Source organism: Carlito syrichta, unplaced genomic scaffold (genome assembly GCF_000164805.1).
Source record: "Carlito syrichta isolate Samal-C Ts95f unplaced genomic scaffold, Tarsius_syrichta-2.0.1 Scaffold297516, whole genome shotgun sequence".
Classification (NCBI taxonomy): domain Eukaryota; kingdom Metazoa; phylum Chordata; class Mammalia; order Primates; family Tarsiidae; genus Carlito; species Carlito syrichta.
Genome location: NW_007241612.1, coordinates 1,587 through 18,605, shown reverse-complemented (window position 1 = coordinate 18,605; position 17,019 = coordinate 1,587). Strand labels below are relative to the sequence as shown.

The window sequence follows — 17,019 nt, the reverse complement described above, 5'->3', positions numbered from 1 at the left end:
AAAAATGTATTAGACAAATCACAACTGAGAGACATTCTACAAAATACTTGACAAGAACTCAAATTATTAAGATAATCAAATATGTGGGAGGTCAGAGAAACCGCCACACACCAGTGGAGGCTGAGGAGACATGACAGTTAAATGCAATATGGTATCTTGAATGAAACTGTAGGGGTGTAAAGGGTTTGATGCCTTTCCTCCTTTATGAGAGACAGTCATAATAAAAGATAGGTTAAAGAGAGAAAAACAGCAATTTTGATCAGTTTTGTGTGACGTGGGAGACTTCCAGCTGAATACACAAAGACCTATAGTGAACTTGAACTAGAGTGTGAAGCATGAATGACTGGGCAGAAAAATGACTGGACAAAAAGAGGATGGGCTACTAGCAGTAGACTGAAGGGCATGTGGAAGAACCCAGCAATGCTTGTCTGTTCAGACTCTTCTTGGCCTGGGTAGCATTTCTTCCTTCCAGGTATAGGGCAGGATCTTCTCTGTTCTACAATCAAACGAGGTAGGATAGAGAATTTCCTTATGGTCAGTTCTTAAACAGAAAGGCAGGGAAGAGTTAGGAGTAGCAATTCCAGGTTTTTATGACTGGCGTTGGGGAACAGTGGTCTTGGTGTTTACGACCACCTTGGAGAAGAGGTATCCTTATTTCTATGGTTTGTTTTGGGAGAAAGTGAGGATGAGGAACAGAAGGGCAAAGAAGGTCACTTTGGGTATCATTTTCTAAGCCTCAATAGGAGGAAGAGGACCATAAAAGAATATTAGGGAAAAATTGGTGGAATTTGAGAACACATGGTTAGTTAATAATGTCTGAGTATTAGTTATGAAGAAGGTTCCACAGTAATGTTAATGGGGACACTAGGAGAGGAGTACAGAGAAACTATTATTGTAATTTTCTGTAAATCCATTCCAAAATAAAAATTTTAAGAGGATTCTAGGTTACCTTCCTTTTTATTGATACTTTTCTGAAAATTAAGCATGCAAAAGAGTTGCTTTTCAGCTCTCACTTCCCTTTCAGCACTGAGCAATAAGATCAAGTTGCATCAAGCTGTCAGTCATGAAGAAGGAGAAAACAGATTCCATAGCTGCTGGCATCTTTTGGCTAAGAGCAACAATCCAGTCTCTAATGTGTCAGCCATGGTAGTACAATACAACCCTCATCCAACGATGGGCTCTTACTTCTGGCTTTTGTCGTTGGCAGTGATGCCACTAAACTAACTGATAACAACTTAGTGTCAAAGAAATACCTAATTTCCAATTAATGCTAATGATACAATTTTTCCTATCATTATCCCTTCATACAATATAAGGGATAGGGACTCGATAAATTTTTCTCAGGGATTCAACATATGGATTGTCCTCATGCTGAACCTATCAGATCAATTTCAGGATTGAAATTTTTAGTGATTCAGGTTTTAAGCGTGACTGTTTATTCTCTTCTCTGTACTGAGCAACCACATAGTCTAAATTGATGACAGCTTCATCAAGTGTTTTCTTGACTAAGACTGTACTAACTTTTGTTTTACCAAAAGTGAGTCTGCTTTCCAGAATGAGTGCTGTGCTCTTGTCATGAAGTAGCCCTTTTCATTCCAACTCCAAAACCTGCTCTCTTAGCTTGGTAGGAACACCACTACCTTGGAAAGCACAGTGCAAGCAGGCATCATGACACTGGAAAACAAGATCCTAGGCAAGATGCTGAGGCAGGACACATTCAAGGGCTTGAGAAGATGACTTGTTTTATAAACATTCAGTGCAAAATGAATCACTAGAGCAGGATAAACTTAATGTCCTCTATACCCTTCCCCCCCAAAAGTATGCAAGAATCAATACCACCACCACTACCTCCAGTGCACCTGTGCACACACACACACACACATATACACACAAGAATGCTTGGGAAATCTCAGGGATATCAAGGTTCCTATAAAAACAGGGCAAGACATATTTAGCCATACCAGGGGGGGCAAAAATCTAGCAGCAAGTTGAAGGAAACTAACAGAGGGCACAGTTGCCCAGAAAAGAAAGTAGACATGCCAAGAGCAAGTTTGGCTCCCACTCAAGTTCACCAGTAATGTCATGTTTACAGACTCATACAGACTTTCACATCACTCAGTGACTTTTCATAAATATTTATTGCTGTTATCCACAGACTTTAAGCTATTCCTTTATTTAAAAAACTTCACATTCTAACGTGAGTTTGTCTATAGGTATTTTCTTATCTTTTTCTATAAAATTTTTGATATTACATAAATAGAAGTTTTCGTGGGTGAAGATTTTATTTTCTTCAATTCTGAAACTGACACTTCCTCAGGAAAGAAATTTCTAAAAGCATTCAATATTTGTTAAAAATCATTTATTCAAAATATAAAATTTTATCCTAATTATTTGATGCTTAATGCAATTAATTTTGTTGTGAAGGCTTTTGTGGTTTTCCTTGAAATATCTCTGACTTTAGTGAAGGCTTCTGATCATTCAGGATGTTGACAATTTTCTTCTTCATGTGAAGTCTCTGATATACAATAAAACTGATTTCTAATAGTTCTTCTGAAATGTATTATGTCAATAGGATTTCATCCCAGTCTAATAGATAGACAGTAAAACAATGTATTTAACTAATAGGTCAAATCTGAGAGCTCAATGGAAAACAAATTTAATTCTTGCTTGAAAACAAACAACTGATGATGATCTGGAAGCAGAGAATTATATTCCAAACAGTTATCCAGACTCCAGGTTCCTTTGACTTTGTGCTCCACCACATTCAACACACAAAAGTCAACTTGCTGCGGAAATCATCTCAGTCCCATCTTACCATGGACCAGGAAGACTATAAGATGCTTAAGGGCCAGGACTAAATGTAATAGATATCATTAGCATCATATTCTTTGGTCAGCCCACCTGGATGAATGAGATTGAAATTTTCAACAAGCTATGAGCTTAATGGAAAAGGAAAATGTTAAGGAAAACAATTTTCCAGTCTACATGACAAGAGTTTCTCTGCTGTGTGGTATAAAATAAGGTATGCGTTGATTCAGGACTTCTCAAATTCATGAAGTTTTAGGGTTTTCTCTCTGGTATGCATTCTGATGTGATGTACTATAAGAGCTGCCTTATGAACAAAAATTTTCCTACATTCACCACATTCATAGGGTTTCTCCCCTGTGTGAATTCTCTGGTGTACTCTGAGAGTTGAGAGGTAAGAAAAACCTTTCCCACATTCATTACACTCATAGGGTTTCTTCCCTGTGTGAGTCCTCTGGTGTGCATTGAGGTGTGACTTTTGGGAGAAAGTTTTCCCACATTCATTACATCCATAGGGTTTCACACCTGTGTGAATTCTCTGATGCACTCTAAGGGATGAGTTAAGGGCAAATGGTTTCCCACATATATTACATTCATAGGGTTTCTCCTCTGTGTGGACTCTCTGATGCGCATTAGCATATGACTTTTCAGAGAAAGTTTTCCCACATTCATTACATTCATAGGGTTTCTCCCGTGTGAGTCCTCTGGTGTGAACTAAGGTGTGACTTCCGGGAAAAAGTTTTCCCACATTCATCACATCCATAGGATTTTACACCTGTGTGAATTCTCTGATGCACGCTAAGGGATGAGTTATAGGCAAATGGTTTCCTACATATATTACATTCATAGGGTTTCTCCCCTGTGTGAATCCTCTGGTGTTGCCTAAGATTTGACTTCTGGGATAAAGTTTTCCCACATTCATTACATTCATACAGTTTCTCCCCTGTGTGAGTCCTCTGGTGAGCTTTGAGGTGTGACTTGTGGGAGAAAGTTTTCCCACATTCATTACATTCATAGGGTTTCTCCCCTGTGTGAGTCCTCTGGTGTTCACTAAGGTGTGAGTTGTGGGCGAAAGTTTTCCCACATTCATTACATTCATAGGGTTTCTCCCCTGTGTGAGTCCTCTGGTGTGCACTAAGGTGTGACTTCCGGGAGAAAGTTTTCCCACATTCATTACATCCATAGGGTTTCACACCTGTGTGAATTTTCTGATGCTTTCTAAGGGATGAGTTAAGGGCAAATGATTTCCCACATATATTACATTCATAGGGTTTCTCCTCTGTGTGAACTCTCTGATGTGCATTAGCATATGACTTTTCAGACAAAGTTTTCCCACATACATTACATTCATAGGGTTTCTCCCCTGTATGAGTCCTCTGGTGTCCACGAAGGTGTGTCTTCCGGGAAAAAGTTTTCCCACATTCATCACATTCATAGGATTTCACACCTGTGTGAGTTCTCTGATGCACTCTAAGGGTTTTGTTAAGGGCAAATGTTTTCCCACATATATTACATTCATAGGGTTTCTCCCCTGTGTGAGTCCTCTGGTGTGCCTTAACTTCTGACTTCCGGGAGAAAGTTTTCCCACATTCATTACATTCATAGGGTTTCTCCCCTGTGTGAGTCATCTGGTGTTCCCTAACTACTGACTTCCGGGAGAAAGTTTTCCCACATTCATTACATTCATAGGGTTTCTCCCCTGTGTGAGTCCTCTGGTGTGCACTAAGGTGTGACTTCCGGGAGAAAGTTTTCCCACATTCATCACATCCATAGGATTTTACACCTATGTGAATTCTCTGATGCATTCTGAGGGCTGAATTATGGGTAAAAGTTTTCTCACAGTCACTGCATTCATAGGGCTTCCTACCTGTGTGAATTCTCTGATGTGCTCTTAGACCTGAAGTGAAGGTAAAAGATCGCCCACATTCATCATATTCAAAAAGTTTGAATCCCACATAAGCTCCAGAATGCTGAATAGATTGTGAACTTGTACAAAAGGATTTCCCATGTTCTTCATATTGAAGTTTCTCCCCTGAATGGGTCCTCTGATAGTGAATGAAGTGTGCTTTCTGTTCTTTACTCAATGTTTTATCATTGTCATCAATAAATATTACTTGACACAGAGGCTTCTTTTGTTTTTCCTGGATCTCTTGTGTGTTGTCATCAATTTTATAATATCCTAAAATGAAAAAAAATGAAAACATATTATAAATCTTACATTTTTCATGGAGGGGGACTAGTACTCATGTTTTGTTATGTATTTTAATCTATTGTTTCTGGTCATGTTTCCAAAGACAAAAATGCACACAGACTGATACTCTTTCTTGTTCCTCAAGCATAATGCTTAAAAAAATGGGATTATTTTCATCCAAGACGGAGTAGTCCCTTTCCTCCCAGATCTTCCTTCTTACAATTAAAAATCCTTACCAAAAAAAAAAAAAAACATGAATAAACATACAAAGACTCTACAAAATAGAAAAATGTGAACCTCAGGACTTCAGAAATGACACAGCAGAGAAATCCAAATCTTTGCTTTCTGCTTCCCATATATCCTAGAGTGCTGAAGAAACCTACAATCTGGAACCAGCAACAAAAAGAGTTCCAAGAAAAAAAAGCGTTTCTTCTAGCCAAAAGTACTTTAACAGAACTGAAAACATGTTTGACAACATCCACATAGTCTTGCAAAACAAAAACGGAATGCTTCTGTGGTTCCATGAAGGCTGATCAAGAAGCTAACCTTCCACTGCAATGAATACAGACTATCTGTGTGCTCATGTAATATTTCCCCCTCCATGAGCTAAATGGGGAACTCACAGAAAAGATCATAAAGGATCCTGAGAAAGTTCCACTTTCGGGATATGCTGGAAGATGTAACAGGAGCTGCTGCCAAAATTCTGCCTAGAAATATATATTCTTATTGGCCAGGATTGGTAGCTTAGCCTGTAATCCCAGCACTTTGAGAGGCCGAGGCAAGTGGACTGCCTAAGCCTGCAGGATCGAGACTAAACTGGGCAACTTGGCGAGACCTCGTTCAACAATAAATAAAAAATTAGTTGGTAGTTGTAGCACCTGTACTTTCGGCTACTTGGAAGGCTGAGGTGGAAGGATTGCCAGAGCCTAGTATGTCAATGCTGGGGTGGCCTGGACGACTGAGACTCCAACTCAAAGAAAAAAGAAATATATTCTTATCTAATTTATGGAACAAATATATTCATCTGTAAGGGCAAGAACAACAAATCTGCTGTTTTAGGCCACTAGCAGTCACTCATAGCAGCTAGAGGAAGAAAAGCAGCACAGAAACAGGAGAAGAGGCAGGAATACCTGGTAGGCCCAACTATAGAGAGAAGAGATAAAGTAGCACTTGTGATAACCACACCTTCAAACTCAAGGAAACAGTGCTTTCTACAACAGCTAAACTCACATTTTCTCAAATGTACACAGAACATTCATCAAAATACAATGCATTCTTGGCTGTTAGACAAATCTTCACAAATACAGAACAGAAATCATACAAAAGATGTTCTTGAGCTACAGAGAAATTATATTAGAAATTAATAAACACTTTTTCACTTGGAGAAATACAAAATATTTATAAATGATATTCTTCGAATTTACCCATGGGTCAAAGAAGAAGGTTCAAATAAGATATTTTGAAGTGTATGAAAACAACAAAAAAATACAGAAATTTCTGAATGCAACTAAAGCAGTGCTCATACATAAATATGTGGTTTAAAATTTTTATATTTGAAAAGAGAGATCTCCGGATACTTAAGTTCCCACTTTAAGAAACTAAACAAAAAGAGATAATTAAATCTAAAGCATGTAACGGAAGAAAAATGTAAAGATTAGACAATAAAACTGAAAACAGAAAACAGCAGAGAAAATCAAACCAAAGCTTAGTTACTTATAAAGATTTTTTTCCAATGATAAGCAGAAAAAAAAAAAAAGAGTCACAAATTCTCAATATCAGAAATGCAAGAGGGGAAATACTGACACAACAAACATTCAACAGATAAAACAACATGAGTGACTATAACAAATTAAGGTGACTTAAAGAACAAATATTTATTTTTCTCCGTTCTAGAGGCTGGAAGTCTCAGGATAGGGTGCCAACACAGTTGCATTCGTGTGAGTGACCTCTTTGGGTTATAGACTATTCTTGTAACAGACTCACATGGTGGAAAGTAAGCTAGTTAGCTGTGGTATATTCTAGTGAGGGCATTTTAATCTATCTCTTTGTAACCAGAAAAGCAAACAACTGTATTTGAACACTCTAGAAAGAAGCAGTAGGAGAATATGGACAGTAACCAGAGGGAGTTTTTTGGATTCTTAGAACTTTATTCCTTTGTTTTAGAACACTGATATCATATTATTTGGTTCAGTAATTCAAATCCTTAAATGTTTTCTTTTACCTGTGCTCTCAGGCTAGACTTTAATGTACTTATTATCTGAATTCAAACCTGAATGACAACAGAACATGAAATCTAAATTATTTTACTTTTATTGACTAACAATTTTACCATTCTATTATAACAATTTTTCTAATTTTGTATTTAGAGATAGCTTATTTGGCCAGTCAATATGCTCTAATCATTTACATATAGTGACTGGGAGATATGCTTGATCTAAATTATGTCAATCTTTATGTAAAGCCATTTGTTTGTATGGCTTCACAACAAAAACTTACAATAGGTGAGCATCACTTCTAATAATTAAGATGATTTTACTTATTCTTCTATGAATTATATTGAAAACTATAACTTTTTAAAATTTCTGGAATCATTAGTATAGACAAAGGCTAAGATACTTATGAAAAGATGTTTGACATCATTAGTGACAAATAAACTGTTATGGACTGTGTCCCATCCCCAAATTCATATGTTGAAGAACTAACCTCCAGTAATACTGTATTTGAAGACAAGACCTTTAGGAGGTAATCTGGGTTAAATGGGGCCATAAGGATGAAGCCTCAATCCAGTAGCACTGGTGTCCTTACAAGAAAGGGAAAAAACACCAGGGTGCTCTCTCTCTCCCCCAGTGGCTACGCACAGAGGAAAGGTCATGTGAGAACACACCAAGAACGGTGGCTTGCTGCAAGCCAAGAAAGAGAGGCCTCACCAGAAACCAACTAATTGGCAACCTGATCTTGGATTTTCAGCCTCCAGAACTGAGAGAATTTCTATTGTTTAATCCACTCAGTCTGTGGTATTTTATCATGATAGCCCTAGCTGCCTAATAAAGAAAAACAAAGCAAAATCACAAGGAAATGCCACTTCACATCCACCAGGATGGCTGGAATCAAACAAATGTTGGTAAGAATATAGAAAAATCAGAATCCCTCTGGGCTGTTGTTAGGAATGGAAAAAGGTGATGTCATTTAGAAAAACAGCCTGACAGTTCCTTAATCAGATAAACAGAGGTACCACATGACTCAGAATTTTATGAATAGGCATAAAAACATATGTCCATGCAAAAACTTGTAAATGAATATTTATATCAACATTATCCATAATAGCCAAAAGTGGTAGTCCAAGTATCTACTGACTGATGAATGGAAACACAGGCAGTATATCCAAACAATGAAATAGGATCTGGCCATAAAAAGGATGAAACACTGACATATGCTGTCACATGAACCTTTTAAACATTAAGTTAAACAAAAGAAGCCAATCACAAATGACCACATGCTATATGATTCCATTTACACAAAATGTCCAGAATAGGCAGATCTGCAGAGACACAAGTAGATTAATGTCTAGTTAGACCTGGAGGAGCCAGGGATATAGAAGAGTGACAACTAAAGGATACAGATTTCTTTTTGAGGCGATGAGCTTTGTACACAGAGTCGTCCTTTGGAGGATTGGATCTACAACTCCTTTGAATACCAAATTCTATGGATGCCCAAGTCCTTGATATAAAACGGCACAGTATTTACATATAACCTATGCACATCCTCTGGTATATTATAAATCATCTCCATATTACTTATACTAGCCTCATAAAACAGAGACAGTAGACAGTTGTATACTATATTGTTTAGGGAATAATGACAAAAAAGTCTGTTCATTTTCAGTAGAGATGCATTTTTTAAAATAGTTTCAATCTATAATTGCTGGAATCCATGGATGCAGAACCCATAGATACAGAGGGCAGACAGCATGTATTAACACATTAAAAGCCATTGAACTATAACTTTGAATGAATTGTATGAGATGTGAATTATATCTCAATAAAGCTGTTACCCCCTCAAAAAAAACTTTTCAAGGTACTCTTCCACTAAGATCTAACTACCCCAAGGGGCTCCTTCTGTCAACACTCACTCACCTGGGTACTTCCGGTTTAGGAATTTGACTTCAAGTGGCCATGGTTCTTCTCCTTGCTCCAACTTGAGGATAACCTTGGGTTTGGTAATGCAACACCCTGTAATGAAATAATTGAGGGAGCACTTGGATAGAAAAAATGCAGCTATAAAAGCATTAACTGAGAATATTCATCTGGTGTTTTCGAAGAGAAGATAATGACAAAAATTGTTTTTGTTTCTGTAACAACTTCAATTACGAAGCCTTTAATCTCTATAAAGAATCTATGTGTCTTGATAATTTAAAAAAAAGCAAACATGCTACAGAAGGATTCCTGTGGCAGGTCTGCTCACCCACTGCAACGAGATGGCCGTAGTTCTCCAGCATCACGTCCCTGTATAGGCTCCGCTCCCTGGGACCCATCAGTCGCCACTCCTCCCAGGTGAATTCCATGGTCACATCCTCAAATGACACGGATCCCTTCAGCAACATATTTTGTTCAAGGTCTCAGAATTAGGTGACACAGAAAATACCTGAGAACTTTTCCTGTTTACTATTGAGGCTCAAAAACAGTTGGTTATAGAGGCTTATTTTGGACCAAATTTCATCTTAAAACTTGTCACTCAGCTAGTTTAAAAGGTTTCTAATTTACCATACCGCATCTATATAATTTATGAATTCCAGATGTTTTTAAGACAGAAAAATTCAATGTAATTAAACTTTCTACAACTCTTCTTGCACATTCCCAGGATGATTGTATTCTCTAGGAAGTTCATACCCTCCTTGAACATCATCCCTGTAAATACTGGGAACCAAGGAAGAAATACATGTGAGCGCTAGAGAGAGACCTGACCAAACTTATGTATAAGTAAATATATGAAAACAGAGAAATCTAGAGCTCATGAAGAACAAGGAACAGCTTACAAAGAAGTTGGAACCAATGAGACCATACTAAGAAAACACTATGTACACTGAAGTAACAGCAATCGACATAAGAATAGGATATAATCACAGAGCAGAAGCAGCAACCATCTGATGATTATTGCTTGAGGTAGCAACCTAGTCTAGCTGTGTGAGAAGCCGCTCTCTCTGCCTTTTTGTTTTATTTTGTTTCTAACTGACAGAAAGACAAATCTTTCAAAGAAGATCACTTATACATGGAATCTAAGACAGTAAAATGTATAGAAGTAAAGAAAGAATAGAATTGTAGTAACCCGAGTCTGGGAGAGAGGGGGAGAGGAACAGGAGATGTTGGTCAAAGGATACAAAGTTTCCATCAGACAAGAGGAACAAGTTTTCAAGATACTGCACAGTATGGTGACTCTAGTTAATAATAATATAATGTATGTTTCAAAATAATCAGCATCTTGATGGTGTCAAAAACTGACAATTGAGAAACAAAAGGAAAAACGTGTGAGATGTTTGAGTGAGAGATCTGTTCTGGTTGCTACAAAGGGGTGTGTGAGACATAAAGCTGGAACTGCCCTTTAAACAAATATACATGATTTCAGAGCACAGAAGGGAAGAGAAACACTTAGGAGTCATTAGCATTTTAGCTGGTAACTGAAGTTATTAGAGACAATCAGACAGCTCCTTGAGCACATTGGGATTAAGGAAAAAGTACCCAAACAAAAACACTTGAGGACCATATATATTAAAGAGGCTGGCAGAAGAAGTACAGGCAAGAAGTCAGAGAAGAAGGTTTCTGAAAGATAGTAATAGAATCCAGAGGATAAATTCTTAGAAAGTAAGAAAAGGGAAAGTTTCTATACCAAAAGACTTCAAATTCAAGCTAACAAGTGATATCAGCAAAAATACTGAAGTTGAGAAAATTCTCTCTTCCATAAAAGTAATGAGAAAATGGCAGCAATTACAGAATCAACTTTTTCTGCAAGCTAATCAAAGGCTTCAAGCAATCTATACAAGAATATTCATACCAAAAAAATTTATACATTATGCCTGTAATCCCAGAGGACTGCCTGAGCCTAGGGGTTCAAGAACAGCCTGGGCAACTTGGCAAAACCTCATCTCACAATAAATGAAAAAATTAGCTGGGCATGGTGGCACACACCTATAGTTTCAGTTACTAGGAAGACTAAGATGGAAGGATCGCCTGAGCCCAGCAGGTTGAGGCTGCAGTAGTCGTATCACTCCAGCATGGATGACACAGTGAAACATCAATTGAAAAAAAAATTGAAAATGTTTTTAAAAAGGCTGCAACATGGGGAGTACCATAGTTCCGCATCATCTTAACTTGTTCTATTTTCATCCAGCTCTCTCCAGTTCCACATAAGCTTTGAGAACCAATCATCTGAGATAAGAGCAAAAACCAGCAGCCTGGCAACTGCTGGAGGAGGCAGAAGTGGGTTCAAGTTGTCAAAGGCTTGTTCCCAGAAAACTGTCATTATTTGACCTAATAAGATGGTTCCCTTGAAGACCTTACTTGCAAGGCTGATTACTGAACTGACTCAGAGGTTTACCCTGGATGAAAAACCTGTGTTCCAAGGCAATAGTCAAAAACATACAAAGGTAGCTTTAACTTACCTGCTACCTGGGGTGGTGGATAAACAGTTGGGATAAGTAATCACCTAATAAAAAGCTTAAAAAGTTATTTAAAGGACAAGCTGGAGGATGAAATGTCCATAAAGGTTTTGAAAAACTCTGATATATCCCTGAGAATTGAGAAGCCCACCTATGTGTACTGAGCTGAGAATATGCCCAGCACTGTGATATGCTCAGGAAGGACATGAGAAGGCTATAAGCTGTCACTTCTGAGTGACCTTAAGGTTTGGAGAAAGCAGGAAGTGAAGACTAATACAGAGTAGTAAATGGCCTGGATGATTGTGGAAGAAATGCCATGGCACTCACAAGGCCCCTGCTAAAGACTGAGACACTTGCTTGGTTTCAGGCATATAAGGAAATTTCTGCAGAGACTTCAGCTGCCACATACAACAAATACAGGCACTACTGAATTTGTTTTTAAAAGTGCCTGAACAGGCCAAGCACAGTGGCTCATGCCTATAATCCCAGCACTTTGGGAGGCGGAGGCAAGAGGACTGACTGAACCTAGGGATTCGACCAGCCTGGACAACATAGCAAGACCTTGTTGCTACAATAAATCAAAAAATAAGCCGGGCATGGTGGCATGTACCTGTGGTGCCAGCTACTTGGAAAGTTACGGTGGAAGGATCACCTGAGCCCAGCAGATGGCGACTGTGGTGGCAGTGAACATGCCACCTCACTCCAGCCTGGCTGACAGAATGAGACTTCAACTCAAAAAAAAAACACTCACTGGACAAATTTCAACAACAACCCCTGGGAGGAGAGAAATTCTTCTAGAATTGCCATATTTTATTAAAATGTCCTGTTTTCAACAATGAAAATTATAAAACAAGGCCGGGTGCAGTGGCTCTGCTTATAATCCCAGCTCTTTGGGAGACTGAGGCAAGAGAATTGTCTGTGTCCAGGGATTCAACACCAGCGTGGGCTACTTGGTGACCTCGTCTTTACAATAAATCACAAAAACTAGGTTGGTGTGCTGCGTGCATCTGTAATTACAGCTACTTGGAAGGCTGTAGTGGAAGGACTGCTTGAGCCTAGCAGGTCGAGGCTGCAGTGGCCATGAGCATGCCACTGCACTCCAGTCTGTGTGGCAAAGAGTGAGACTCCAACGTAAAAAAATTACAAAACAAGAAAAAAAAAAAGTAAGACTGATATGCAGGAAAAAAGTAATCAACAGAAATTGCTCCTGAGGAAGCAGATATTGGACTTAACTAGACAATGACTTTAAATCAGTTATTTTAAATATGGTTAAGGACCTAAAGGAAATATCTAAGGACTGAAGGGAAGTATGTCACCAAATAAAGACATAAAAGAGGCAGAAATTATAAAAAGGACAAAACAGAAAATCTAAAATTAAAGAGTACAATAACTAAAATGAACATTTCACCAAAAAAGTCCATTCAACAGCGGAGCTGAGTAGGTGGAAAAAAGAGTGAAGCAACTAAGATAACATGTCCATTGGGACTGTGCAGTGAGAAACAGAAAGAAAAAAATAATAACAAACAAATGAACCATAGGACATCAAGCTTACCAACATATGCATAATGAGAGTACAGGACAGAGAAGGGAGACACAAAGGGTCTAACACAATTTTTGAAGTAACAGTGGCCAAGAGGTTCCAAAATTTGAAGGACATGATTAATCTATACACTCCAAAAACTCAACTAAAAGTAAGATCATCTTGGAGAAAGAAATCCACACCTGGATACATTATAATCAAAGTTTTAAAACAGCCAAAGACAGAGATAATCTTGAAAGTCACAAGGGAGAAGCAACCTATCATATTCAAAGTGGATTTGAAATGAGAAACCATGAAGAACAGAAGGCAATGGGATGATATATTTAAAGTCAATAGGACAAGAGGAGATGATGAGTCCATGGAGATGGCAGCAGGGGAAGGACAGGCCAGTGGAAAGTATCACTCACAGAGAAACATTCCAGGACAGAATGAGAAGCAGAGGCAAGTGGTGAAGAAAAGTCAAGTAAGGAAAGGATAAGACAATGCCCACTGGATTTGATTAAAAACCAGTAGGCCACTGGAAGCCACAGGCAAGTGGGAAGAAAAACCAAGACATCACACAGACATTTGAAGTTGAATGCAAAGTGTGGAGACATCTGAAAAAGAACAGAATTTTAAATCATCTGCTAAACAACTGGAGTATCATGGAAACTCAGAATATTTATGGAGTGTGATTTTTAAAGACATTCAGTTGATTCATTGCAAAAATGTCTAATTTAACCCAGTGTTTAAATTCTTGAGAAGTGAGTAATGAGTGAGTTAGTGCTCAACATGACTTTTTTACTTCTATAGAGGAAAAAGTAAAGAAAACATTCTATGCTATATAATGAGTTATCATTAAATCACCTCCTTGTAGAACAACAATTACATCAGGTTATCTTCATCTTTATATCTCATGAGGAATCAGTTTGCTTTATTTTTCTCATCAATGTAAACTGTTACATAATGTCTGATCTTCTGCCAAAGTAATTAAAACCACAGAAATAAATGTGGAGCTCAATTTGGTAAATATGTACCCGCAAAAGACCTGCATCTATCTACCACATGCCACCTTTGCTCTTCTAGTCTTCTGTATTTCTGTATCTTCTATGAATGTGTCTGACCCATTTCTGTCTCTACTTTTCATATTAAAATACAGATACATAAATCCTTACAAAATCTTTAAAAAGCCCTTATAAAAGTTTGTAAAACAAGCTGAATATTAAGAACCAAACTTACCTCAGCCACGTTCATTTTGTGCTGCTCCTGGAAGAGAGTAGAGGCCTGTGAAGGTTCACCTGGAGAGGAGGAAAGAACAAGGGGATCATGAGAGACTTGGTCTGCCTTAGAGTTCCTTTAGAGGAATTCTCAATGATTACAATTACAATGGTTTTACTGGTACGCAATCCCATCATGATCGAGACATGTCTGCATTCACCTGCCTAAAATTCTCATCACACCCAACTGGAGAAAAGGTTTCCCAATGGGGAATGTCACTATGACTCTTAAAAAGGGACAGAAGGACCACACAAAGGTAGCAGCACTTGAACACATTCATCTCTGATATTAAGTCCACTTAACCTTGCATTTTTCACTGGGTGTGGTAAAAACTGTATTTTGTTAATTTAGTAACAATTTATGCTCCTTGTGACTACCTGACAAATTTGTAAAAATAATACAACAGAAGATTAACTTCACATGTTCAGGTACACAGAAGTGAAACCCTCTATCCTCTTTCAACATAATATTCCCCCAAAAAAACAACTCAGGCAGGATTAGTAAGCAAATTCTTACTGTCTTTAACCCTGAGTTAGAGTTTCCACAGAAAACTCTAAAATAAAGATGAAATGTTGTATACAAGAAATATGTTTTTCAACCTTTTGCTCAATAATGGTTACTGATTCTTAAAAAAGACCTTTTGATAAGATGCTTATGACACTCACCTGTGTGTGAAGAGCACAGTGCTTAGTTCCTGGGTCTGCCCTAGGTGACTATACACAAGTCATTAATTTCAGGCCCCATAAGAGGAGGAATCCAAAAAGCCCCAGAATTTATTTATTTAAAAAATGGCGTACTTATTCTTACATGTTCAAACTTCAGTCACCCTCAAAGAACTCTTCGTTTGATGCAAGAAACCTATCGAGACACTTTTTTCCACTGCTCAAAACAGTTTCTAGACTCATCAATTTTGGTGCTTTTTAGTGCTTCTGCTGTTTTTTGTTTCACCTCTTCCACACCCACAAGATGTTTCCCTTTGAAGATTTTTTCCCAGAGAAACAAAAAAGTCACTCTGGGTGAGATCAGGTGAATAGGGAGGGTGGGGTATGGGGGTCATGTCATTTTTGGTCAAATACTGATGAATACTCAGGGCTGTGTGGGCATGTGCATTCATAAGCCACCATAATGAAATGGGCAAATGTGTTAAGTTGCAAAAAAAAAAAAAAAAAAAATTATAAAAACTGAAGCCGAACACAGCCTCTCACAATACTGCTAGCTGGTACACTGATGCTGGTGGGTTCCTAGAACACTTACAGGGAAAAGCCTGTACTACAAGGGGTCTGCCCTCTAAAAGATAACTGATTTTTTTGGGCTGGGTCCCCCTCATATTTTGGGTTTTCCAGCATAAAAATCTCTCACCCTCTGGTATCATTTGTTATTATCTATGTTCAAGAAAGGAGTGTCAGCATAAGTCTAAATGCCACATGTAGTAATGAACGTGGTGTGACAGCTACTCAAAGTGCAGAAAAAGTAATGGGAAAATGAAGAAAATGGGGTGTCATTTAGGATTTTGTCAGCTGACTACATTTTCTCTGGACACCATGGCCTCCCCAGTCCTCTAGTAAAGTACCTTTTTCTCCTCAGCTTGACAGTCAACCCTCTCAACCCCATGTCACCATCTTCTGCAAGTTAGTGCACATCATCCCTGGTGACACAGTCTGTAACAGCTCCTGAATGTGGTAACATTATAAGTCTTACTCATGCTACGCAGGGAACCAAGAACTGACTCAGGTGAGAACTTGCGCCTTTCTAGAATCTTCTGCCTCTGCCCTGAAGCCCTGGAACAGGTTTCTGTCAAACAGGCTGTTCTCAGTGGCAGGACCTGGCATGGACTCTGTCCTTCCAGCCTCTTGTCACAGTTGCTGTCTTTCAGAATGGCTGGGACTTGGGCCTAAAAAAAAAATTCACTTTACCTGAAACTTATCTAGCACCCTAAGCCTGACTCTTTGGGAATTCACCAGAAACGTGCTATCCAATACTGTAGCCATTAGCTGCATGCAACCACTAAACACCTTGAGTGTGGCCAGCACCAGGAGTCAAGATAACATTTTGAATGCAATGACTCAAGGAAAACACATCAGCAAAACTGGCTATGCCGGCCTCTTCTGCCTGTAGCTGCTAAAAAATTCTAAAGGAGGCTTGTATTTTTCATCAATTTTCTACTGGACATCACCGCCCCCGAATAGGAATCTGTGCCCTTGAGGGGAGAGGCAGCCTCAACCGTGCTGGAGGGTCCAGGAGCCTCAGTCCAAACCATGGAACTGGAGACTGCACAAATCTCAGGGCAGAGTTACCACTTGGTGAGATCTGTCCACGTTCACTTCACGGTCACGTAGGGAGATCTGAGCACTGACCCCTCTGAATAAGTGCTCCCAAGGTTTCAGGGAAGTCTGCTATCAGGAAGAGCAAGAGACAGGGAGTCAAGCCCACCTGGATGCGCCTTCTACCCTCTCACCTCCTAGCTTGTTCCCTGGGGTGTCAACCCTCGTGAAATCCCCTGCACTGCAAAATAAAAATAAAAATAATATGGCACGTGTATAACGACCACCAGGGTCGCTGTGAGGGTTCAATGAACCG

At 38.8% G+C, this 17,019-nt stretch overlaps 1 protein-coding gene across 1 annotated transcript in view; it reads right to left on the bottom strand.

Annotated features, from left to right (window-relative positions):
* Positions 1–2,119: 2,119 nt before the first annotated feature.
* The window catches only part of LOC103256895 (zinc finger protein 658B-like), a 15,814-nt gene continuing 914 nt past the window's right edge, over positions 2,120–17,019 (bottom strand). The window contains 5 exon segments of the mRNA XM_008054669.2: positions 2,120–3,494; positions 3,496–4,984; positions 9,130–9,225; positions 9,458–9,584; positions 14,404–14,462. Of these exon segments, the coding sequence (XP_008052860.2) occupies positions 3,035–3,494; positions 3,496–4,984; positions 9,130–9,225; positions 9,458–9,584; positions 14,404–14,462 (2,231 nt within the window). The 3' untranslated portion in view covers positions 2,120–3,034.